Here is a 26,318-nt window from a genome sequence, read left to right as displayed (position 1 = left end):
CCGGCTCTGCTGTCGAAGAGCACAACTGCGGGACTATAGACAACGTCTGTCTGAAATGCAGTGGGTTGTATTTCAGAGCTGAAAAGAACACTAGGGGAACGTATATACACTGCTGCCATAATGGGAAAGTAGTTGAATCAGTTTCAGCATATCCCACGGAGCTGAAAAGATTGATAGACGGTAGCGATCAACTATCATCTCATTTCAAAAAACACATAAGGTCCTACAACAGTGCTCTCTCATTTGCTTCGATGGGTGCACAAATAACTCCTCCTACAGGACGAGGAGCATATTGCTTCCGAATCCATGATCAAGTTTACCACAGGACTTCTCATCTACACCCAACTGAAACGACTACAGAAAAATACGCCCAATTATACGTGCTGGACTCCGATCGAGCAACTCGCCAAAGGTTGGAACTCTCGGAAAACTCGGAATGCAATCCAGAATTAATGAGAAAACTGGACGAGATCCTTAGAAGAGTCAACCCTTTTGCAGCTGCTTATAAAATGATGTGGGAGTTGGAACAGCAAGTTTTTATGGAAGAAGGGCGTGAGGCATCTTCGAAAGTGACAATGTTCATTAGTGACCATAGACTTGATTCCGACCAACACAGAGGGAGATATAATGCTCCAAAAAGTAACGAAGTTGCAATGATTTTCAAAAACTCCGATGGCATCCCACCAAACAATCGAGACATATGTATTTATCCAAAGCACCGAGAACTACTCAGAATTAATACTCTCAACCCAAACTGTGATCCTATGACTTACGCATTGTTTTTCCCCCTTGGTGAAAAAGGCTTTAACACTAACCAAGGTTATACTGAATTGCAGTTTTACATTCCCGCCTATCAGTCAAGAGAGACATTTTCAATCTTATTTTGTATGGTGGGAAACTAATGCAACAATATGTAGTTGATTCGTACGTGAAAGTCGAAGGTAACCGTTTGAACTTCATTCGGCACAACCAAAAGACTCTACGAGTGGAATCGTACCTGGGACTTGCCGACCACATAAATGCCCTAGCTACTGAAGCCGGCATGAGAGCGGGTGTTACTGTCATCCTTCCTTCGACATTCATCGGGAGTCCGAGAGCAATGCAGCAAAATTATCAAGACGCCATGTCGATAGTCAGAGACTATGGCAAGCCGGACTTGTTTTTGACTTTTACTTGCAACCCGAAGTGGAAAGAAATCCGGGACAACCTTTTTCCTGGACAAAAGCCGCATGATCTTCCTGACTTGGTTGCCCGAGTCTTTGACATGAAAAAGAAAGCTCTCCTCCAAGATCTGCAAAAGGATGGCATTTTCGGGCGAATTGTGGCAGATATTCATGTCATAGAGTTTCAAAAAAGAGGACTGCCACATATGCACCTGCTATTAATATTAGCAGAAGAGGATAAAATACGTGACCCAGAAACAATCGACCTAATAGTGTCGGCAGAACTGCCAGATGAAACGCTGGATCCTCGACTACATGAGATCGTTAAATCAACAATGATTCACGGCCCATGCGGGGCACTAAACCCCAATTCACCATGCATAACTGACGGCGTTTGCGCAAAAGGGTACCCTAAGTCATTCACAGCAGTCACGGCTGACAGTGTCAATGGTTATCCTATGTATCGACGTCGGGACGACGGAAACCACGTTATACTCAACGGAAATGTAGTAGACAACAGATGGATCATCCCATACAACCCGTACCTCACCAAAAAATATAACGCCCATATCAATCTCGAAATATGCAGTTCCATCAAGTCAATAAAATATGTTTTTAAGTATGTCTACAAGGGCCACGACTGTGCAAAAGTCGTCTTCGAGGAAAACGGTGAAGGTTCTGTCTCATGGGATGAAATTAAGACCTTTTTGGACGCCAGATATGTATCTGCTCCAGAAGCAATGTGGCGACTCCTTGAGAAAAAAATGCACGATAAGTCCCATGCAATTATTCGCTTGCCTGTTCATTTGCCTCACATGCAACCCGTATACTTTTACGATGATGAAGAACGTCAAGCCCTGGAAAGAGCAGCTCAGCGACAAACGATGCTGACTGCTTGGTTTGAACTGAATACAAGAGATCCCGACGCCAATATTTATCTGTATGTGGACATTCCTAAACATTTTGTTTGGAAGAATAACAAATGGGAGCGACGAGTACGATTGGGAGAGAAAATTGTGTCGAGGTTATATTCTGTCAGTCCGAAAGATATCGAACGATTTCATCTTCGCATGCTTCTCTTTCACGTCCCGGGAGCAAAGTCTTTTGAAGAGTTACGGACCTTCGATGGCGTCACTATGGAGTCTTTCAAGGAGGCATGTCGTGCTAGGAACTTGTTAGAAGATGATGGCGAGTGGCGAAACTGCTTACTTGAAGCATGTCAATTTCAAATGCCTGCAAAATTACGACAATTATTTTCATTCATCTGTGTCTTTTGCAACCAGGCATCTCCCCTGGAACTTTGGGAAGAATTCAAGACTTCTTTGTATGAGGACTTTCATTCAAATACTGCTGTGCAGGAGAGTATAAACCTCGCATTGCACAACATAGCAGACCATCTTCATGCTCATAACATGACCCTTACACGCGTTGGATTGCCAGAACCCACCACCTCACACGAATATGTCAGCACAGATTCCTACGATGTTGAAACGGAGAAGAAAGAGGGAGAGCAACTGTCAGCAATGTTGAATCCGGAGCAGCGTTCCGTTTTTGAAGCCATAATGCTTGCGATCCGAAATGTTGACAATGCATCGCCAAAAACATTTTGTGTGAATGCTATTGCAGGTTCAGGAAAAACTTTCCTCTTTAACGCAATAATACACTCAGTCAGAGGATTAGGAGAAATAGCAGTTCCCGTTGCATGGACTGGAATTGCAGCGATTATTTTGAACGGTGGCAGGACAGCCCATTCCCGATTCAAGCTACCGGTACCCATTTTGGATAACTCTTCCTGTAACATTCGTCACAACACGGAAGACGGAAAATTTCTGAAATTGGCAAAACTAATTATTTGGGACGAGTGTACAATGACTCCCCACCACGCTTTGAGTGCGGTTGACCGGTTACTCAGAGACTTGACAGGTACAGACTTGCCTTTCGGTGGAAAGGTATTTCTTCTCGGAGGTGATTGGAGACAAATTTTGCCTGTTGCAATACATGCAAACAGGACCACTATATTAGAATCCTGCCTCAAGAACTCACCTCTTTGGAATACATTCAGGCAATTTTCACTCATCAGGAACATGAGGACTGAGGTCAATGAGCAAGATTTCGGAGATTGGCTTTTACATCTCGGCAATGGGGCTTTGACCAACGATTGCCAATTGGGAAAAGATGTAATTGAAATTCCCGAAGAATGTGTGGTGCACGAGTCCATTGTCGATGAAATTTTCGGATCATCCGTCATCGACCTGGAAACTTTAGCTGAAAAAGCTATTTTGTGCCCTAAGAATGAAGATTCGTTAAAACTAAACGAGCAGGTTTTGAAAAAACTTCCAGGACGAATTAAAACGTACTTCAGTGCAGACAGCATCATCTCTGACGATCAAGATGAACAAAACAACTTGCAACTTGATTTTGTAAATACACCAACTCCCTCCGGAATGCCACCACATGTTCTTAACCTGAAAGAAGGAGCCATCGTAATGCTGCTTAGAAATTTAAATCCGACAGCAGGGCTGTGTAATGGGACGCGTTTGATTATTAGGAAACTTATGCCCAATGTCATTGATGCCGAAATTCTGACTGGCCACACAAAAGGCTCACGAGCTTTCATTCCAAGGATGACACTTTCTCCGTCTGACAGCAATTTACCTTTCCAGCTTAAAAGAAGGCAATTTCCTGTCCGACTTGGCTTTGCAATGACGATAAACAAGTCCCAAGGCCAGAGTCTTCGAAAAGTAGGGATATATTTGCCTCAGCCCGTATTCTCACATGGAATGCTGTACGTTGCTTTCTCTCGAGCAACATCCAAGCGTTGTGTTCGAGTTTTGGTGCTGGATACAAAGAAGCAAGGAAAACTCAATCGGTGCAATAGAGTGTTCACGAAGAATATTGTTTTCCGTGAAGTTCTGCTTTAACTTTTCAAGAGATCCGACATCATACCTACCTCATAATCAAATCCAAGCTAACTGTAGCTACACTTCTCATTTTTTTTAAAAATCATATTATTTGCTAATCGCAACAAGCTTCGACGTTTCTCTACCATGAGTCAAGCGCATATTCATGTGCAGTACGAACATCTGTTTTAAATTTGCTTAACTGAATACCGCATCTGGCTGCTTAGTTATGCTTATGTTAAACACTCATTGTGATTAAATTTATACATCGTCCTCTGAATTATACTAATTATATGTAAATACAAAGAATTTCAACATTTGCAACTAAGTTTTCTCTTTCATATAGACTAAAATTTCTTCTTGTGCCTTATATATTCTTGTGCAATAATACTACTCATAATTAAGTAAATAATAATTTTTTGCTTTTCCCCCTCAAAGTGTTATAGGCACTTATATTGACTGTTTCTGGGTAACCAACGTTCATTAATTTTGTTTTTCACCGTGCATTGCTCTTTCATAAACTACATATAAAAATTACTGTCCTATCGTATTACTTTGATTATATGCACAATATTGTATGGAAGGATGTTCAATATGTTCTCAAAAAGATCTCTACCACGTTGCTTTGATTTTTCAATGTTTAAGACGAGCTGTGGCTGTTTCTATATTCATTATCCACTGTCTCACTTATTTTCCAATTGTGTAAATATGATGCATTGTAGATGATTTGTCGCTTTATTTATGTTCCTATTATGTAAGTTCACAGATATTGTATCTTTCGCTCTTACTTTTTCCATGCATGCAGAGGAATTTTTCGTCTTCTACCTTATTTACTCTAAAAAGAATGAAATAAAAATTTTTAAATAAAAAAATAGAACCGACTTCAAAAACTGCAGCTGGAAATCGCTCAAAAAAGTAAAAAATAATTTCATTCTTCGAGCAACATCTATGATACTTTTTGAACATAATTTTTGAAGTCGGCGCAAAAACAGTCGGTAAAATCATACTTAAACATAATTCAATTACAAATGTAAGTTTTGATGAACTTATAATGAGTAATGGTGACACATCATTCCCTCTATCATTTTTGCGCCGACTTTAAAAATTATGTTCAAAAAGTATCATAGATGTTGCTCGAAGAATGAAATTATTTTTTACTTTTTTGAGCGATTTCCAGCTGCAGTTTTTGAAGTCGGTTCTATTTTTTTATTTAAAATTTTTTTATGTAAATGCTTAACGTTTCGTGATATTTGAGTTCTTTGAGGGTTTGTACCTGGAAAACGGATTGATGTAATTCTTGTACGACCATGTGGATAGAATCCATCCTAATATTTATCTGAGTGGTATGTTGCATTAATAAACACCCGGGCAACGCCGGGTAGTAGACTATTTTATGTAAAAAGCGGATTGTTATTGTGCATAAATATTTCCGATATAGTCTATCAGATGTAATTCAGTTTAACGTGAGTAAAGATTATAGTTGATAATGCATATATTTTCCCCTTTTGTGCTGACTGAAAATGTACTCATAACTTGTATCATTGATAACGATTATTAACGTTGATGAGGTGTTTTGGCAAAAATATGTTTTACTGGTGTTTTGCAAACCTTGCTTTACGCGCATTTATTTATTCCTTAACGCGTTAGAAACTAGTGTCAGTGTACTACAAAAGCATCAACTGGACTGCTCTTACATTTTTTAGGTAGCCCGTGCAACGCCGGGCACGCAGCTAGTATTTTAAAAAAACTTTTATCATGAGGATTTTTTTTTCACTTATTAGAACTGAAATTAATGTTACCTTTGTTTGAAATTATTTTAGGCACAAAATACATAGAATCATAATCAATCGGGGAAAAAAAGCAAGACCTTTGGGAGGGGTCCGGACACCCTGGACCCCTCCCTTGTGGGCGCCACTGAATGCAATACACCTCTATCCTCTGCAGCCTTAAATACATGTAAAGCCTTTGTCGGTTCGTATGCTGAAATCGCGAATTTTGTTTCTTTCAAGTGTTTCCATCCCACAGCATTCAGCTCGAAGAGACCCTGAAGCTAAAACTGCGGTTCGATCGGTGTGTGTTTTACGTTTATAAGAATTAAACAATACGAAATATAAAATGGTAGCGATGACAAACTATTGGTTTAAAAAAATATTATACATCCATATATGCATAATTTATAGCCTATGTCACTTAGTGCACCTTTCATGTAGTGAAAGAATTTTTCAAATTATTTCACATTATTCAATTTTTTACCTCGAACATGTAAGCATACAAAAATCAGCTCTCTCTCTTTATAATATTAGTATAGCTTTTAGCGTAAAACGAGCTGATGTGTGCATCACATGACTTCCTTTTACTCCAATTTAATGGCATTTTCTCATTATTGGTAATTTTAACGTGATTCAATAGTTTACTCTCTAAATATCACCAGCAGGGGCCAAATTGAAACCAGATTTTAAAAAAAATCGCCAAATTTGTCGCCAAGTTGGCGAAAAAACTTGGCGACCAAAAGATTGGCGATAGATCGCCAAGTGTCCGCCAAATGATAACACAACATGAGTTTGCATTGAAATTAACAATGATTTCTCCCAAAAAAAGATGCAAAAGATCCCTTTAGAAACACCCGAATGCAACCAATAGGGGGAGTGCGCAACTAGACCCCACTAAGAGTCTACGTGCCAAATTTCAACTTTCTAGGACTTACCGTTCTTGAGTTATACGACATACAAACGCACATACACACATACGCACATTTACTTCCTTTTTTTGCAAAAGGAAGTAAAAATTCAATGAAAGCCGACCTTAGGACCTGAACTTTAAGCGCGTTTAACTTAAACCATTTAAATATCCACTTTCTTCTCACCGCCTTCATTTGTACAAAAACTCAAAAACTGCTTAAACTATCATGATATTGCAGAGTTCTAATGATAGTTGGGTGTGCAGAAAGGGATGGCCACTGCCCCACCACGGCTAGATCGGGCGAGAATGTCCTGTAATTGCAAAATTCCAGGAAAATTCATGAAATAAAATATAATATGGACGTTAATTTTTGTTTTAATGCAAGTAGTTATTAGTTATTTAATGACAATGGATCCACACTTATCAATTGAAATAATTGGATAGGAATCGCTTGGGAGAATACTTGTGTCTTGTGAACCGACGGAGAACAGAGAGGTCGTCTATAGAAAACAGGGCTCTTTGGGAATTTCCGCCAAACTGGAACTGGATCTCATTTTTTGGCAGAGTGCTCACCACTTTCGTTTCAGTTAACCCTCCTTTTAAGCTGGTTTATTTTATGCAGTTTAAGGGATTTGACACCTTTATTTTATTTTACGCGGATGAGTTTCGGTTTTACGCGGATGCGGCAATGCAAACAAATAACAATTCCCCCCCTCTTTCAAAATCCAAACTCCTACAGATTGCAGATTACGCGTAACTAACTGCATTTTGGCGTGCCAATAATCGAGCTGGACATTTTATGCGATTGGTTCCAGAGAGAGAGAGCTCTTTTCAGAAGTAAACTCACAAAGTTCAGAACTTACCGAAAGAAGAGCTTTTAGGAGTGACAAAGGAGGCCAAAATCAACGAGGATACCGACGTCGGTGACGCACAGCCAAAAACGTTCACATTCTGATTTGTTAGTGAAGGAAGATTTTATCATGGAAATGACGCAAGTGATCATGGAAGCGTTAATGCTCTGCAAAGAATTAGAGAAAAATTCTTAATGACTGCCAAAAAACTATCATAGCCAGCGCCTCTTTATAAACAGGACACGAAATTAATTTATGTTCTCTTTATGCATGTTGTGCATAAAAGGCGATGTAAGTACACATTAAGCTTATTATTCACGAGTCAAGGCATGACGGGTGAGAATGACTTCTACATTTGAGTGAAGCCATTGCCTGTTTGGTGATAGTTAGATGGGTTTGTTACGATTCGGCGCTGACCGTTTCGGCGCTGGCCGTTTCGGCGCCAGATCTTTGCACTATATTAGTCTTTATGAAACTTAAAAGCAATATATAATAACTAGCTGCGTCGCCCGGCTTTGTACGGTCCACCTCGAAAATAAAAGTTATGTCATGTGACGCGAGTTCAACACTCAGGCTTGAACCAAAAAAAAAAAAAAAGTCAGTGAAATTTTGCGGCAGAGATTGCGGAAAAACCATAAAAAGGAAACATTTTAAATCCCCTGATTACAGGAAAAGCCTCAAAACAAAAACAAGAATTTTACCTGTTCATATTCGAGAAGAAAATGGCAACAGATCTTTTATCTCAATGATTTTCTTCACGCTATACATTTTAATAAAAGCGTTGTTGCGGAAAGTTGAGATGGAGCACTGAATAATAATTTAAATGGAGGAAAGCCTTCGAAAAATAGGGATTTGATTTTGAAATCTAAGAGTCATAATTGATAGTTTTTAATTGATATCTCCGCTAATTATTATCGGAGGAATATGCTAAACAGCCAAACATGAAGACGGGAAGATGACGAATCCATCGATACCTGGTTCGATGGTCAGTTCACTTTCGTTCGGGAGAAGAAGCTTGGACATAGATAGATAGATACTCAGATTTTATATGTATAAGATAATCTTTACATAATAAACATTAATTGTACCTTGTAGTCTTATAAGTTTTTTCTTGTCTATCCTGAGATTAAAGCACGCTACACAACTTAAAACTTTATAGAGAGCATGGTTACGGGTGATTTTCTCAACACGTTAACTTTTGTCAATGACAAATATAAAATATTCATCATAGTATAAATTGACAGTTTTTAATTTTTATATAAAGAAAAGATATTTACGTAAGTGCACAAATTGATGATCAGAAACGGGAAAAAAATCAATTTAAATTTAACGAGTTTTAAATTTAAATTTCATAGAAAAATGTCAATATTGTCTCCTAACTTATCTACTTCGAAAAATTATGAAGATTTTTAAAATTTTTATTTTATCAACTAATAATAAAAAAGAAAACAAAATACATCTTTAAAATTATTACTTCATAAAACTTTTTACAAAACTTCCTTTTTTTGCAAATTCCTTTTTTTGCAAAAAGATATCTAGAATTTTGAAGCAATACTTGACATATTTGTATGCGGACGATTTCGATTTTTGAGCAGGTTGTTTTGAAATGGTTAGCGCCGAAACGACCGCGCCGAAAAGGGTTTCGCGCCGAAACGGCCGCGCCAAAACGGCGGCGCCGAAACGGTCGCGCCAAATAGTCCCATTCCGTAGTTAGATGGTTGAAATGGTAACCCTCACTCCTGTGGATGAACCCTCAACTCCAGTAGGTGGCGTTCATTGTTTTCGTTTCTTCATTCCCCTGAAATAAATGACACAGGTTCGATCCTCACTGGTCGAAGACCCACCGTCGTCATTAATGGTGACTGGGCGACGTTAAATATGCTCGTGGTCACAATGTCCTCCAAGTGAAACGATACCTCTGGGGGTGCCAGACTAGGAAGTTATTCGGCTCCTGGCCTGGTTCTAAATTGTCTCTCGAACTGTCCATAGATGGCACCACCATCTATTGTGTTGTCTTTGTGATGTCATGGAAAAACAAAATCCTGGAAACATTGTGGATTAATAGAGGTATAAGCTTCCCTAGTGGATCAATCTGTGTGTGTGAAAGAAAGAAATGACACAGTCAAGTGACCGGGTCGAGTTCAGCCTTGTCACGATCAAGCCTCTCCCTGCATGTCAAACATGACCAGAAGATGTTATCACGTGATCATGGCGCGGCGGAGTTGCATTGTTGATGACGTCAGGAGCGTTACTCGATCCTTCGCTATTATTTATATGAGGATTAGCCTTACAGCTTCCCATTCCTAGAGGAATGCGTGCTAAGCGCCTTGCCTCCGGACACACACAGGAAGGACTTACAACACAAGAGAAGGACCCGAGGCACCGGTGGGAATCGAACCCACGACCTCCGGCTTAGAAGACGAAGCTTCTACCGCAAAACCACGGAGGCCCCTCGTTTCAGTATTCGATTCGTTCCAAAAGAATTAAATTTTGAAGGCACATTCAGGGTTTAGTCGGAAGATATTACGAAGGTTTCGCGTTTCCATTTGAATGTAGCCAGAATCTCTACGCAGTATAAAATGAAGTCCCCAAAAAGCGTCTGTTTGTTTGAACTCGCAAAACTCGAGAACTACCCGGCCGATTGCGCTGAAATTTTCACAGTTTGTTCCTTTAAGTCCTGAAAAGGTTTGCAGGCCAGTTCGAATTAAATTCGACGAGTAGTTCTTTTTTTTATTCCAATTTACGTCCAATTTTCACATAAGTTCTCAAATATGGGGGTGAAAAATTACTTGCACATATTAATATTACATATCGTTTGAAAGGGTAGAATTTTCCGCGTTCTACGCAATTTGTTGCAATGCTCTAACTTTATTACGGTGGGAGTTATTTGCATTTTTAGCTCGAATTTTTTTAGGCTTAGCTGAAATTTAGGCACTTCTTTCTTCATTAAACAAATCAATAAAAAGTGAAGGAATTGTCCCACAGCTTTCTTTTTGATGCCATTGGAGAAAGCGACCTTTTTTACTCCAGATCTAACTCGACCTATGGTCGAAAAAATAAGCTTTTGCCTCGAAAGGAAAAAAAGTTACAAGTCTTTTTAATTCAAGTTTAAGAAATCTCGAATCCATTCAAATTGTGAACCATTTTCTTTCGCATTTTAATTCCTTAAACTTATTTTATTTTGTGTTTCCATGGTTACGCATTTTAAATCCATCTTCCTGGATTTAATTTCTTAAAAGTATTTTAATATCTGTCGTTATTGTTTGGAAGGGAAATCATGATGTTTTTTTCATTCATTTTTTACGCCTGATTGTTGAATATACGTCACTTGACACATTTTTTATTTTCAAGGTGGACCGGGCTAAGCCGAGCAACGCAGCTAGTCTCTTATATAATTAAAAACTGAGCGTATCTATGTATGTCCAAGCTTCTTTTCCCGAACGACAGCGAACTGACCATCGAACCTGGTATCGATGGATTCGTCGTCTTCATGTTTGGATATTTAACATCATCCTCCGATAATAATTAGCGGAGATATCCATTAAAAACTATTAATTACGACTCTTAGATTTCGACATAAAATCCCTATTTTTCGAAGGCTTTCCTCCATTTAAATGATTATTCGGTGCCTCATCTCCACTTTCCGCAACAATGCTTTTATTAAAATGTATAGCGGTGAAGAAAATCATTGAGATGAAATTGCCATTTTTTTTTCCTCGAATATGAACAGGTAAAATTCTTGTTTTTGTTTTGAGGCTTTTTCTGTAATCAGGGGATTTAAAACGTTTACTTTTTGGGGGTTTTCTGCAATCTGCCGCAAAATTTCACTGACTTTTTTTTGGTTCAAGCCTGAGTGTTGAACTCGCGTCACTAGGCATAACTTTTATTTTCGAGGTGGACCGTGCAAAGCCGGGCGAGGCAGCTAGTGAGAATGAAAAGTTGTTTTTCTCCTTTAACACGCTGCTTTGCCTGTAGGAGAGGGATCTTTTATTTACGATGCTTAAATTTAACAGACCTGAAAAAATAAAAATAAAGTTTTTTTAAATGTTAAATTTTGAATGGATTTTGTGTTTTTCTCAATATAGTTAAGTGCGGAATGGGACTATTCGGCGCGGCCGTTTCGGCGCCGCCGTTTTGGCGCCGCCGTTTTGGCGCGGCCGTTTCGGCGCGAAACCCGTTCCGGCGCTGCCGTTTCGGCGCGACCGTTTCGGCGCGGCCCATTTCAATACGACCTGTTCAAAAATCGAAATTGTCAGCATGTAAATCTGCCAAACATTGCTTCAAAATTCAAGATATCGTTTGTTTTTTTAAGTTTTGTAAAAAGTTTTATGAAGTAATTTTTTTTAAAGGTGTATTTTGTTTTCTTTTTTATTGTTAGTTGATAACATGTAAGTTTAAAAACATCTTCATAATTTTTCGAAGTAGATAAGTTAGGAAACAGCATTGACATTTTTCTATGAAATGTAAATATAAAACTCATTCAATTTAAATTGATATTTTTTTTTTCGTTGCTGATCATTAATTTGTGCACTTACTTAAATATCTTTTCTGTAAAAAATTTAAAAATGTCAACTAACAATAAGATGAATTTTTTATATTTTTTATTGGAAAAAGTTAACGTGTTGAGAAACTCACACGTAACCCTGTTCTCTACAAAGTTAAGTTGTGTAGTGTGCTTTGAACACAAGATAGACAAGAAAAAACTTTATTATGTAAAGATTATTATTATTTATTGCTTTTAAGTTTCATAAAGACTAATGTAATGAACAAAAAATATTTTAAATTTTTTTTAAATAAAAATAAAATATTTTGTGTCTTTTTAGTTCCTGTAACTGTTCTATAGCACTAAACTGTCAACTGACTATTTCGTAACAAAAAAAAAAGGCAATAATGAATAATAATAATAATAATAATTAAAAAAAAAAGTAATTTACAAAAAATTTATAAATTGAGTACAGAAAAATAATAGTGTTTAGAACTAACTTTAAAAAATAAATGATTTTTTAGTCAATAAAAAAAACAAACAATGCCCTAAATTTACCTTGATGTCCGTACATGGGTTTGTAATAGTTAAGTTGAGCTTTTTGATTAGTTTGAAACGTGTTTTCACGTGAAGAAGACTTATGAAATTATTTCTAATAGCTGCAGCAACAAAGAAGTAATCACCACAGAAACACAAAACGGTTCAGCATTGATAAAAAAATAAATAAAATCGACAAAGAGGTAGCACTGGTACTGGCATTATTTGCTAATTTTTCAAGATATTTTCTTTTATGTTATCGCAGTAAAACATACGTGGATCACATATGCCCCCTCTTTTCCCCCACTGTAAATTTTAAAATAAATTTTAACTAGCTTCTAGAGCGCTAAATTCACATTCTTCTTCCAGAAATCTTTTTCCTTCTTTGAACTAAAATTTCTGAAATTCATAAAGTTCAGAATGCAAAAATATGGCGCCGAAACGACCGGCGCCGAAACGGTCAGCGCCGAATCGGCCAGCGCCGAAACGGCCGCGCCGAAACAGCCGCGCCGAATCGTAACAAACCCAGTTTAAGTGACAGTGTGTGTAGTAATAAGGTGGCAGAAATTCTTCTTTAGATATAGGAATGCTTTTTTTTTGAGCAATCACGATTGCTTGTTGTTCTCACTTGACTATCATTGGCGTTACGCTGATTTTATTTTCCCCCCGCCTCCCTCTGCAGCGCCACCGTCGACCGGCCTCACGATGCTGCTCCTCTAGCGAAGACCGTCTCCAGGTTGTGTGGTGCACATACACGCATACATACACACACGCATGCTTACACATACACACATACCCACATACACACATACCCACACACGCATGCTTGCACACAGACACAAACACACACTTACACATACACACACTCACACACACACGACTGCACACAGACACAAACACACACACCTACACACACACATATATACACACACATATATACACACACGCATATATATACACACACACATACCTACATACACACACAAATACCTGCACACAGACACAAACACACGCCTACATACACACATACCCACACACACATGCCTGCACACACGCGCAAAAAAACACGTGATTGCGAAAAATATAATTTGAATTCAAGATGTCAAAATTCAAATCAATTTTTTTTTCCTTCACTATTTTGCTTACTCACGTTTGTTACGAAGAACGTCTAATACGAACGCGTTTTTGTAGGCGTTTCGTGTTAACAGAGTGCAAATGAAAGGTGCTCTGTTTCTGAGAAAATAAACCGAGTGGACTGTTTTTCCTCGCTCCGACAGAAACGAAAGCGGCCGCAACGGATTCTTACGCAAGTCCGAAAAGTGTCGGATAAAAGGAACGAAGGACGATTTCGCTGTTTCGAAACAGTTCGCGTGAGCGGACGGAATTCGGGGAAGTTGGCCTCGATTGCTGCTCCAGATCCGAGCCCTTCCGTGCCTCTGCAAAGCAAGCGGGAGCTCAATTAACCGAAACCCTTCTAACCGGAATCCCGTTTGACCGATGCCTCTCGTTTTCAATTCTGTTCTTTCTTTTTGGAAAGTGAACAATACCGCTCTAGAGATAGCCGTTCTGATGAGTTGCACCGAATTATATCCGTGAATTTCTATCATTGTTTCTTCTTTCTAGTTTTCAGTTCAAATTAAAATCGTTCGAATCTGTAAGTAAAGTAGAGATTGGTTTATTAAAATATTAAAAAAAATAAATTAAAAATTAATTTTAGTTTTGACATCTTGAATTCACATTGTTTTTCGCAATCACGAGTGTGTGTGTGTGTGTTTTGTGTGTATGTGTGTGTAGGCGTATGTGTTTGTGTCTGTGTGCAGGCATGCATGTGTGTGTATCTGTGTGTGTGATGCTGTGTGTATGCATTCGTGTGTGTGTTGGTAGGCGTGAATGTGTAGGTGTGTGTGTGTGATGCTGTGTGTATGCATTCGTATGTGTATGGGTAGGTGTGAGTTAGTAGGTGAGTGTATGTGTGTGTGTGTGTGTGTGTGTGTGTGTGTGTGTGATGCTGTGTGTATGCATTCGTATGTGTATGGGTAGGTGTGAGTTAGTAGGTGAGTGTATGTGTGTGTGTGTGTGTGTGTGTGTGTGTGTGTGTGTGATGCTGTGTGTATGCATTCGTGTGTGTGTGTAGGTGTGAGTGTGTAGGTGTGTGCAGGCTTGAGTGTGTATGTAGGATATGGACGCAACCTGGAGACGGTTTTCGTAAGAGGAGCAGCATCGGGAGGGGCCGGTCGACGGTGGTGCTGCAGAGGGTGGCGGGGGGGGAGGAAATAAAAACATAGGAAGCAATGTGATTGCTCAAAATAAATAAATAAATAAAATAAAATAAAATAAATAAATAAAATAAGATAAAAAAATAATAAACAGCATCATTAATAACAAACGAAAAGATGAAAGCTGGTTTTGATTTCTTTATAAACCGCACATCATTTTGCACTGCACCCGAAATCCAGAGGTATTTAAAGTTTCCAAAGTTCCACTCGACGCCATTGTCAAGTGCGCTCTTTCATTAGGAGTTCAAGATTTACTGAAGGATCCTCGGGGAAGATGGAGGTTTAACTGATCGAAAGAACGCTGAAAAAGTGAACTGGTTCAAAGGAGTAAAGGACAAAAACTTCTGTAATTTTGAAGCGTTTTGCTGAGCTAAGCATTTGAACGAAGTTTTAAATTTTGGATATCAAACCAAAAAAATAAACTGAAAAATAATTTTGAGCAACATTTAAACATTAGTAACAAAACAAAGATGAGACGAAAACGGGACGATTAAAAAAAAAAGAAAAATAATCTGGTTTCAATTTGGCCACTGTTGGTGATATTTAGAGAGTTAACTATTGAATCGCATTAAAACTGCCAATAATGAGAAAATGACATTAAATTGGAGTAAAAGGAAGTCATGGGATGCACACATCAGCCCGTTTCATTTTCTTCTGCGTCCATTGAATCGGAGCCACATTATCGTCAAGTACTTCAGAAGCGATTACATTAGCGTCGACGGATATTTAATTTTCTAATGCTCCTCTATTCGTGTTGTATTTCTTTATAAGCAAATGACCGCCATCACTTGGTTTCAGCTTCCTTGACTCATCACCAGCTTTCGGTTGACTTTGGAGTGTTCGAAAACATTTTCTCATGGAAATAGAAATTTTATGAATCTCCAAAATATTGCTCGCTTTAAGCGGAATTTGTTCGTTAAAACCGAGTGTTGCGCCCATTGACCAACTCGGAAAGGGGTCGAAGTAGTCCTATATTTCCTATATTTTCAAGAAAAGCATCAAAATCGTCCTATATTTTCTGTATTTTTGAAAAATGTCTATATTTTCTATATTCCCGTTTTTTGTTGTTGTTGAACCAAGAGGACATTAATTCTACTAATTTTGGTGCATGGTGCACTAAAGGAAAAGATGATTTTTTCTGCATTTTGCCATTTTTGCAACTGTTCAGTGCCCATAAGCAATAGTGGATTTTCGCAATGGAGGCAGCATGCTAAAACATTCAAGCATAAAGAAAACTTTGAAAAACGTCATGAGGATCCTTCTCAAGCTCTGTTTGTTCTTAATACAAGTGTTAAAGCGTTCAGTTTAGATATAAAATCAAAGAACAGTGGAATTAGTACTTGGGTCGTGAGTGAGGAAGAAAAAATAAAAATTTTCTTTGTTCAAATTGTTTAATTATTTCGTATATAAAATACACTGTTTGTTTCAAAAATTATTCTTTCAACTACAGGAAAGTCATTTCAGATGTAAGGAATAATTTTATTTGAGGTTTTTTTTAAAAACAAAATCATTGATAAGAATAAATAAATAATATAAGATACGTATTATTTCTTTTTTCATAGCAAAATTATTCACATAATGTGTCCTATATTTGTCTATATTTTTGCGGAAAATGTCCTATATGTGTCAAGTCGGTCACTTCTACCCCTGCCCCACCAAAATCCAGTAAGTTTACGAGTGTCCGTTCACTTTCTCCCTCTAGAAAAACTTCCGAGTTTTGTGACGAACCCGCGGGTTTCGTGTTGCGGTGGTAAAAAAAATCCGGCTGAAGTTGATTTCCGAGTCACTCGATACTCGTTCGGGAACTGTTCCTCAATCATGTGCGACGCTTGGGCCTCCTCCAAGAGGCATCCGTCAGGGAGTAACGAGGGAACCCCCCCCCCCCACTGACCCAGAAAGCGAGCGGAGCGTGCTGTTTGTTTACACACTCTCAGCCGATAGTTATTGTTTTTTCCCGTGGCCGTGAAAGTGCGCAGCCCGAATTCGAACGCATTCGGGCGAACGCGTTTCCACTTTCAATATGCGAAGCGCGTGCGTTCCCGACGACTTCCTGATTCCGTGGTTCTGTTCGGCTTTACTCTATGGCTAGAAAATTAAGGTACGGCGGGTGGAAATGGCTTCTACATTTGAACGCAGCCAAGGACGGATCCAGAAAATATTCGAGGGGACGATCCACTTCAGATACTTACTCTTCTATGAACTGCCAAGCTTCCGTCCACTAACATCGTGACAGATCCGTTCAAATTATTATAATTACTTATTTATTTATTTATTTTGGAGCTTTCATTTCTAAAAAACTTCAATTTTTAAAAAAAATCCAGTGAAGAGTCCCCGTACCCCATCAAATATCATCTAAGATCGTCTAAAACTGAGTATTAGGAACTTCGAAAAACTTCTTATACAAAGTTCCAATCTATCATTTGAAGAGATGATGCTGCAATTGCGTTTTCAAGATGACAACTCTGAAACACTCCTAGAGAGAGCCCTCTTTTTCGTAGCACTATTGAAGATCGTCCAAAATTCCGTTTTTGGAACTTCAGTATCGAAAATATGCCGAAGGAGAGTTCCTGCATCTCGGCTCAAAGATCCCTTGTATCCGTCCTTGAACATTGCCTGGCAGCCATTGCCTGTTTGGTGATAGTTCGATAGTTGAAATGGTAACCCTAACTCCAGCGGATTGGCCCTAAACTCCACTAGATAGCGTTAAGTTGTACACTTTTTCTTTTCTTTATTCCCCTACAGGGCCCGACTAACTAAACGTGAGGCCCAAGGCCCACAATAATTTGGAGGCCCCCGGAAGGCTATTATTTTTAATATGTGTGTATTTTTTGTATTGTTGTAATGCTATATGCATAATTCTTCAAGTAATTTGGGACCCCTTAGGAAGAGGGGCCCCAGGCCCAGGCCTAGTAGGCCTGTGCGATAATCAGGGCCCGACTAACTAAACGGGAGTAACATAAAATCAAGGTATGGCGGGAGAAAAATGGCCTCTACATTTTAACGAAACCATTGCCTGTTTGGTGATACAGTACTACCTCCTTTAAGGGACACCTCCGAATAAGGGACACCTCTATTTAAGGGACATTTTTTTCTGGTTTCAGTCCCTTTGAATAGGGACCTCCATGTATTTACCTCTAATTAAGGGACACTCTGTTTAAGGGACAGTCACAAAAAAAAAAAAAAAAAAGCAAGAAATAATGTATAAGCACATAAGAAATAGTGCATTTACTGGAATTCAAGTTTCACTTTTCCTCTAAAAATTAATTGAGTTAAGTTTGTCATAAACATATGTGAAGGAAACAAGTAACGTATTGTAAAAATAAAAAAAAATAATTTGAATTTTGACATTTTGAATTCAAATTATGTTTTTCGCAATCACGAGTGTGTGTATGTAGGCGTGCGTGTTCGTGTGTGTGGGGATATGTGTGTTGTGTGTAGGGGTATGTGTATGTGTCTGTGTGCAGGCATACGTGTGTGAGTAGATGTGTGTATGAATGTGTGTATGTGGGGGGGGGGGGTATGTGTGTGTGTATGTGGGGAGGTATGTGTATGTGTGTGTGTATGTGGGGAGGTATGTGTATGTGTGTAGGCATATGTGTCTGCGTGCAGGCATGAATGTGCAAGTAGTTTGTATGTGTTTGTGTGCGTGTGCATGTGTAGGTGTATGTATGTAATTTTGTGTATGTGTTTGTGTGTATATGTGTGTGCGTGCGTGTGTACGTGTAGTTGTGTATGTATGCGCGTGTGTGTAGGACATGGATGCAACCTGGAGACGGCTTTCGCTGTAGGAGCAGCATCGTGAGGAGCCGGTCGACGGTGATGTTGCGGAGGATGCTGGTGGGAAAATAAAATGATAGCATGCCAAAAACAGTCAGATGAAAGCAATAAGCAATCGTAATTGCTCAAAAAAAAAAAAAAAAAAAAAAAAAAAAAACTTGCTGAAATTAACATGCATTATTTGCCCTCTCAACCATTTATTCAAGCAGGTTCAGGACCACGAAGAGTGCACAGCAACTAATGAGCTTTGTATATGAAACTTAAAAAATTTGAACATTAATTGTTATTCACATAGTATTACATTGCAAATTATATAACATAAAAGCAAATACATGTAATGAATGACTTCAAAATTTTTTCTGTATGCTTTGTCATTACAAAATTTTTGATCAAGTTTTAGTTAATAAACTATAAACTTATAAATTTGAATAATTATGAATTTTTTTAAATATAATGAGACATTTTCGGTATTTAATCTCAAGTGTTAATAGTTGATGTTTATTGTGAGATTATACAACTAAGTACTCAGCATACATCAATTCATCCACTACCTCCAGCGGATTGACCCTAAACTCCACTAGATAGCGTTGAGTTAGTCCACTTTTTCGTTTCTTCATTCCCCTAAAATGACTGTCTTACCATTAACCCATTAATGCCTAGCGTCCCTTTTTAGGGACGGTCCAAAAATTGTGTCTCAAATTTCCCAAAAGTAAACATTTCAACTCAATAATTGTGTTCATTTATTACTTTAGTATTGTTTCAATTCGTTACTAACACATAGCAGCACATAATCGTTATAAAGTGTGTTTTGTAACCATTTTGTTATGATCTTCGTGAAGAATTTCATTGTTCACAATGTCGAGAACAAAAAAGTAAGTTTTCAAAATTTTTAACAAGTAAATCAATTTGTATTTGATACATATGTTACTTTGATCAATATTTCAGTTTACCTTTTCTTGCATTTTTGTAGATTTTAAAAATTTTATGGATTTTATAGCAATTTAAGATCGTCGCTAAAAAGGGACGCTAGGCAGTAAAGGCTGCATTGTTGAATCGTTGCTAGTTTCTTGCTTAGAATTCATAATTGGCCTCAAAAGAAGTTATTAAATGTTTTTAGACTAAAAAATAGGCAATACGTTTTATTTTTAAAAATTAAAAAGACTAATTAATAATAAAACTACCTTTTTTAAAGATATTTCAGTAATAATTTTTTCTGCAATTTCGAAAAATAATTAGGTAAATTTGAAAAGCTAACTGTTTCAAAAATTAACTTCTTTGAAACCTGAGTTATTTTTTTGGCATTAATAATTTTCAATAAGAGTTCAGTTGTTGTAGATTTAACTTCAGAGTTACCTGAGCATTCCAACTTTGATTTCTACTGTGACAATTTATTTACTTCTCCCGCACTAACTGATCATTTGTCACAAAAAGGTTTCAATGTCACCGGACAGTACGGAAGAATCGGATTGAAAAATGCCCATAAACAAAAATTTCGTTGTTCAAAAAAGAAAAGAGAGGAAGTTTTGAATACATGTTTGATGCGAAACAAAATAATGTCATGCTGGTTAGGTGGAATGACAACAACGTCGTAACTATTGCGTCGAATGTTTATGGGGTTTACCCTATAGTAAAGGCCAAGTGATGGTCAAATAGCGAAAAGAAAATAATTGAAATAGATCAACCAAATATGGTTGCCCAGTACAATCGTTGGGTGAATCGTCCAAAAAAAAAAAAAAAAAAAAAAAACTCAACGTTCATTCGGGGGTGAGCAAAATGGAAATGAAGGTCGATTTTTGCGAGAAATTTTTTTCGCGAATACAATACTTCCTTTTTTTTTGTAAAAGGAAGTAAAAAGAAGAGGTGTTTTCGAACTCCGATCCAGCAGACGAGACTTTTCTCTCCTTCATCTCCCGAGACGTCTTGATACAAGGGAGTCCCACCACCCCCGCGAACCCGGGGGGACAGCTGTCGCCGGGAATGATGGAGGAACCGCGGGACACATGAAAGGATCGTCTGCGGAGAGGTCTTGCCAGGGACCCCCGAAATAGCTCCGTTTCCGCATCCTATTTTGGCCCGACGCCCGAAAAGAGTTTTATTCTCCATAGAACTCAAATAAACAGATATAGAGCGCACTCGGAAGACTGACTCCCGTTTCAGAAACGAATGTTTATTTTATTGTAATGATGAAGTAACTCTCGAATCCGCTGAACCGGGGGAAGAGATGGATCGGCCGAGTCACGATCCCGATCCCGACAAGAATCCAGTGCCAAGGATTTATAAATGAAATGCAGAAGAAAGTATCGGGATGGCCATCACTGGGTTGAATATTCCTTTTGAAGCGAAACATGGAGCTGTCACGCGTGCGACAAACTAAACTGATAGATTTTCCGTGTCATGTCCCACTATTTGTTTCTTATTGAAACTTACGCTAAAAGATAATGTTCAAAGAATTTATTTAATAAATTGGTTGCAACAGATTCGAGAGATTCTATTGCAAAAATCACGAACTCTGAAGCTGATAGCCAACAGCGTGTCAGATAGGAACTTCGCTAAAAAAATAAAATTAAAAAAAAAAAAAAAAATGAGGCAACTTTTTTTTTGCTTCTCAAAAAGAAATGAGGCAACTTTTTTGCTTCTCACGAGTCAAGCATTTTCATCTGATCAACGAACCTTTAACTTTATTAATTTACTAGTGGTACCCGCACGGCTTTGCACGTAGTAGAAAATCAAAAGGTCATTTAGTTCGCCCGTATATTTACAAATAATGGATGATAAATTTCTCGCCTATATGCTATGTTGATTTGCTCGTCCACGTTATAGTAGTTTGCTCGCCCACGTTATGGTCATTTGCTCTGTAAAATGTTCTTTAAATTGGAATAGAAAAAGAACAAAATAGAATTTTCGAAAAATCACTTCGAGGTGCACATCCTCATGCTACAAACTAATTTTGTACCAAATTTCATGAAAATCGAACGCATCTCCGATTGGGACCCCCAAGAATGACGGATCAGTACTGCCGTCGTAGGTAAATGGCAGTATCTGCAGAAATGAGATATATTTGAAAGAAACAGGTTTTGTATTCCACACTAACAATAGGAAAATATCGCAATTTGACCAACCAGATAAGCAAGCTTGTAAAATAGATGATAAAAATGTCCTCACGATCCCGACAAGAATCCAGTGCCGAGGATTTATAAATGAAACATAGAAGGTTTCGGGATGGCCACTGCCTACTGGCCGTTAGTGATGGGCATAATCGAGTTCTCATAATCGAACCGTTCGATTATTCAAGATCATTCGAGAACTCGATTATTAGATCTCGAGTTCTCGATTGACACATCTCGAGTTCTCGATTGTCACATCTCGAGTTCTCGATTGTCACATCTCGAGTTCTCGATTGTCACTTCTCGAGTTCTCGATTGTCACATCTCGAGTTCTCGATTGTCACATCTCGAGTTCTCGATTGTCATATTTTAAGAACTCAATTATCACTTCTCGAGTTCTCGATTGTCACATCTCGAGTTCTCGATTGTCATATTTCAAGAACTCAATTATCCCTTTTCGAGTTCTCGAGCAATGGACTGCTCGAGTTCTCGATTTCAAAAGATCTCGATCGTCACTTTCCGAGTTCTCGAGCAATGGACTGCTCGAGTTCTCGATTTCAAAAGATCTCGATCATCACTTTCCGAGTTCTCGAGCAATGGACTGCTCGAGTTCTCGATTTCGAAAGATCTCGATTATCAATCACTCGATTATTAGAAGTACTCGATTCCCGAGATCTCGATTATGCCCATCACTACTTGAATATTCCTTTTGAAGCGAAACATGGAGCTGTCACGCGTGCGACAAACTAAACTGTTAGATTTTGATGGTATTTTTTGACAATGTTTGACGTGCAGGGAAAGACTTTATTTCGACAGGGCTGAACTGGATCCGGCCACTTAACTATTTTACGTTATCTACTGGAGTTTAGGGTTCATCCACCCGAGATAGGGTTAAAATTTCAACTATCAAAATATCACCCAAACCAGCAATGGATGCGTTCCATTCGGAAAGCAGTTCAGAAAAGAGATGAGTTCGGGCTCATTTTTGAGAGCCCTTGCCCGCCCGAGCCCGAAAATTGAGTGATATTGCCTCGGACCAAAACCCGAGCCCGAAGAAAACTTTCTTGTATCAAAAAACTGAGCCTTCTACAGTCTGACATGATCTCTCTGTTAATGGAAAATGTTACGTCAAATGAGGCCCCTAGTTTCAAAACCGGATACTTGCAAAAAAATTCGATTTTTGAGCAATCACGATTGCTTATTGCTTTCATTTGACTGTTTTTGACGTTACTTTGATTTTTCCCGCCGCCACCCTCCGCACCATCACCGTCGATCGGCTCCTCACGATGCTGCTCCTATAGCGAAAGCCGTCTTCAGGTTGCATCCATGTCCTACACACACGCGCATACATACACGCACCTACACACATATACATATATACACCTACACACACATACATACACCTACACACATACACAAACACACACACACATACACACAACTACCCAAACACTCATGCCTGCACACAGACACAAACACACATGCCTACACGTACCCCCCCCCCCCCACACACACAAACACACGCTTAGATATAAACACACACACTCGTGATTGCGAAAAACATAATTTGAATTCCAGATGTCAAAATTCAAATTAATTTTTAAATTTTTTCTTTTTTTTTTGTTAATCTTGTAGAGAATCCTAAGGCCTATTTGCCTGCTCAATATTAGGTTCAAAAGCCGCACCTTTCCCCCTTGAAATGGGGCGGGAAGGTCTGCCTCCGTTTCAAAACCGGTCTTTTACGTCTCCTGTAAAATTTGGTTTTCTACAAGTGTCCGGTTTTGAAACTAGGGGCCTCAAATGTTCTTCATTAACAGACGTTTCTAAATATTCTTAAAATGCTCCATTTCAAATGCATGACTAAATGACAAATTGCAATAGTAATCGCAAAAAACACTATAAATAAGCGTTAATTAATTAATTAATTTTTTTTGGGGGGTAAATTTGACATTGATTGAACTGATTTAAATGTTCCTTTCGTTTTCTCACAGTAGGAAAATGTTTATTTGCTTTGAATTTGTATGGAGATTGGCGATTGAATATCTGTGCTTGAGCCCGAGCCCGAAACCTATTTTCGGTTCTAGAGCCCGTCTCATCCCTAGTTCAGAAGCAATTTCCTCCCGTCATACCTTGACGGGCGATTTTCCAATATCTTCACATTCCCCTCCGAAAACAGAATATTCCTCTTCCTATTCCTATTCAGAGTCAAAACTGACTACAACTGTATTTATGTCGAGGACTGCATACTAAGTGCCTTGCCTCCATTATTTTATATACCGATAGATGGCAGCACCATCACCGGATCGAACAGTTAATGAGAATTTAGAACTAGTTCAGGAGCTAATAGCTACCCCCAGAGGTATCGTTTCACTTGGAGGACATTGAGACCACGAGCCTATTTAACGTCGCCCAGTCCCCTTTAATGACGAAGGTGGGTCTTCGACCATCGAGGCTCGAACCCAGGACCCTCCGGCCCCGAATCCGGCACTCTACCGATCGGGCTACCACGGCCCAAAACAGAATATCTGGGTTCGAACCGGCATACCCGAATGTTCGGAACCCGTAAGCAGCTGTGTCATGTTCGGGAGATGTTGCTGGACCGATTTCAAAACATTTCCATCGAACCAGATTGCTCCACGGAATGGGAGTTGTGGAATGTCCGTCCGCATTTCGTCTCTAGGAGGGCTTTTCGGGAATGCTCCCCTCTACGGAGGTGGTTATTCACGTAACCTATTTCTGCACAATGAGTATGAGTTGAGAGATTAAACTCCTTTTCGGCTTTTTTTTTTTTTTTGTTAAAATTATTTTGAGCTTACTGTTTTCTCAGTACTTAACACGAACATCCATTTTAAAACATATGTATTTACTAATTTTCACGCGTGGCTTCGCTTGTGTTGATGTAGATTTTATCAATCGATTTAGGTTAATGGTCAACACGGGCAGAGGTCAAATACGTAGTTACAAAAAAAAAAAAAAAATAATTAATTTGAGTTTTGACTCCTTGAATTCAAATCATGTTTTTCGCAATCACGTGTGCGTGTGTGTGTATGTATGTATGTATGTATGTAAGCGTGTGTGCTTGTGTCTGTGTGCAGGCATGAGTGTGTGGGTATGTGTGTGAATGTGGGTGTATATGTGTGTGTGCGTGTGTGTATGTATGTCTGTGGGTAGGTGTGTATGTGTGTGTGTGTGTAGGTGTGTATGTATGCGTGTGTGTAGGACATGGATGCAACCTGCAGACGGCTTTCGCTATAGGAGCAGCATCGTGAGGAGTCGGTCGACGGTGGTGTTGCAAAGGAAGGCGGGGGGAAAATAAAACCATAGGACATCAAAACAGTCAAATGAGAACAATAAGCAATCGTGATTGCTCAAAAAAAAAAAAAAAAAAAAACAGTATTTTGATCAGGAAGATATATAGAAGTAGAAAAGAAGTCATTTCTTAAAACTCCCGTTCGAATGAGGTCAACGGCTAAAGTCATCGTTTCCCTTAAATCCCGGTCTCCCTCAGATGGTGTCCGGCACTTTTTGCTGGAGAAAGGGACGGAGGTCACGTGACTCATGTCCTTCCTCAATAAATAAGGATAAATGCGTCAAAAATTATAAAGACAACAGTAACAAAATAGCGCCAGCAGTCACTGCAAATACTAATTAGAATATAAATTTCAAAATGTCCCTTTAGAGTGAGGACATCGAACCTTTAAATTACCATCAAAAGGAAGTCAACAGTTTCTCATAAATAACGCCAACGGTCTCGAAACATCTAAAAGATTGGAGTAAAAACCCTGCCGGGGGCCGTGGTAGCCCGATCGGTAGAGTGTCGGATTCGGGGCCGGAGGGTCCCGAGTTCGAACCTCGATGGTCGAAGACCCACCGTCGTCATTAAAGGAGACTGGGCGACGTTAAATAGGCTCGTGGTCTCAATGTCCTCCAAGTGAAACGATACCCCTGGGGGTAGCTATTAGCTCCTGGGCTAGTTCTAAATTCTCATTGACTGTTCGATCCGGTGATGGTGCTGCCATCTATCGGTATATAAAATAATGGAGGCAAGGCACTCAGTATGCAGTCCTCGACATAAATACAGTTGTAGTCAGTTGTGACTCGGAATAGGAATAGGAATAGGAAAAACCCTGTTAAAATTTAACACTCTTTAAAATAAGAACAGTGTTCCCCATTGTCGCCATTAGAATAAGGACATTAGTCCCACAAAACTTTAATAAGCGTCATTAATCCTTAAAACCACAGAACACCATTAAACGGTTCATAAAAAAATCCTTCAACAATGTGCTAATGTGGTCTCTTGGCTATATTGGAAATAAAATTTGGACTTGGCGGATAAATCTACATTTTAATATTTTTTGAGCAATCACGATTGCTTATTGCTTTCATTTGACTATTTTGATGTGCTATCATTTTATTTTCCCACCGCCACCCTCCGCAGCACCACCGTCGACCGGCTCCTCACGATGCTGCTCCTCTAGCGAAAACCGTCTCCTGGCTGCATCCATATGCTACACGCGCATAAATACACAACTACACACACACACACGC

The 26,318-nt window shown here is 38.9% G+C and overlaps 1 protein-coding gene across 1 annotated transcript; it reads left to right on the top strand.

Annotated features, from left to right (window-relative positions):
- The first annotated feature begins 901 nt into the window (after positions 1-901).
- Positions 902-3,869, top strand: LOC129226152 (uncharacterized). The gene is made up of 2 exons (XM_054860753.1): positions 902-2,789; positions 3,811-3,869. The coding sequence occupies exons 1-2, from the start codon at positions 902-904 to the stop codon at positions 3,867-3,869; spliced, it is 1,947 nt and encodes a 648-aa protein (XP_054716728.1).
- The last annotated feature ends 22,449 nt before the right edge of the window (positions 3,870-26,318 follow it).

Source organism: Uloborus diversus, chromosome 7, assembly GCF_026930045.1.
Source record: "Uloborus diversus isolate 005 chromosome 7, Udiv.v.3.1, whole genome shotgun sequence".
Lineage (NCBI taxonomy): Eukaryota > Metazoa > Arthropoda > Arachnida > Araneae > Uloboridae > Uloborus > Uloborus diversus.
Note: the sequence above shows the minus strand (reverse complement) of the source record. Positions and strands in the feature narration are given on the sequence as shown.

Bases quoted from the DNA above. Each gene is read 5' to 3' on its own strand.
- LOC129226152 (XM_054860753.1), top strand. From the start codon at position 902: ATGCAACAATATGTAGTTGATTCGTACGTGAAAGTCGAAGGTAACCGT. The intron at 2,790-3,810 runs GTTCAGGAAAAA...TCCGTCTGACAG, and splicing joins TTGTGTGAATGCTATTGCAG to CAATTTACCTTTCCAGCTTA.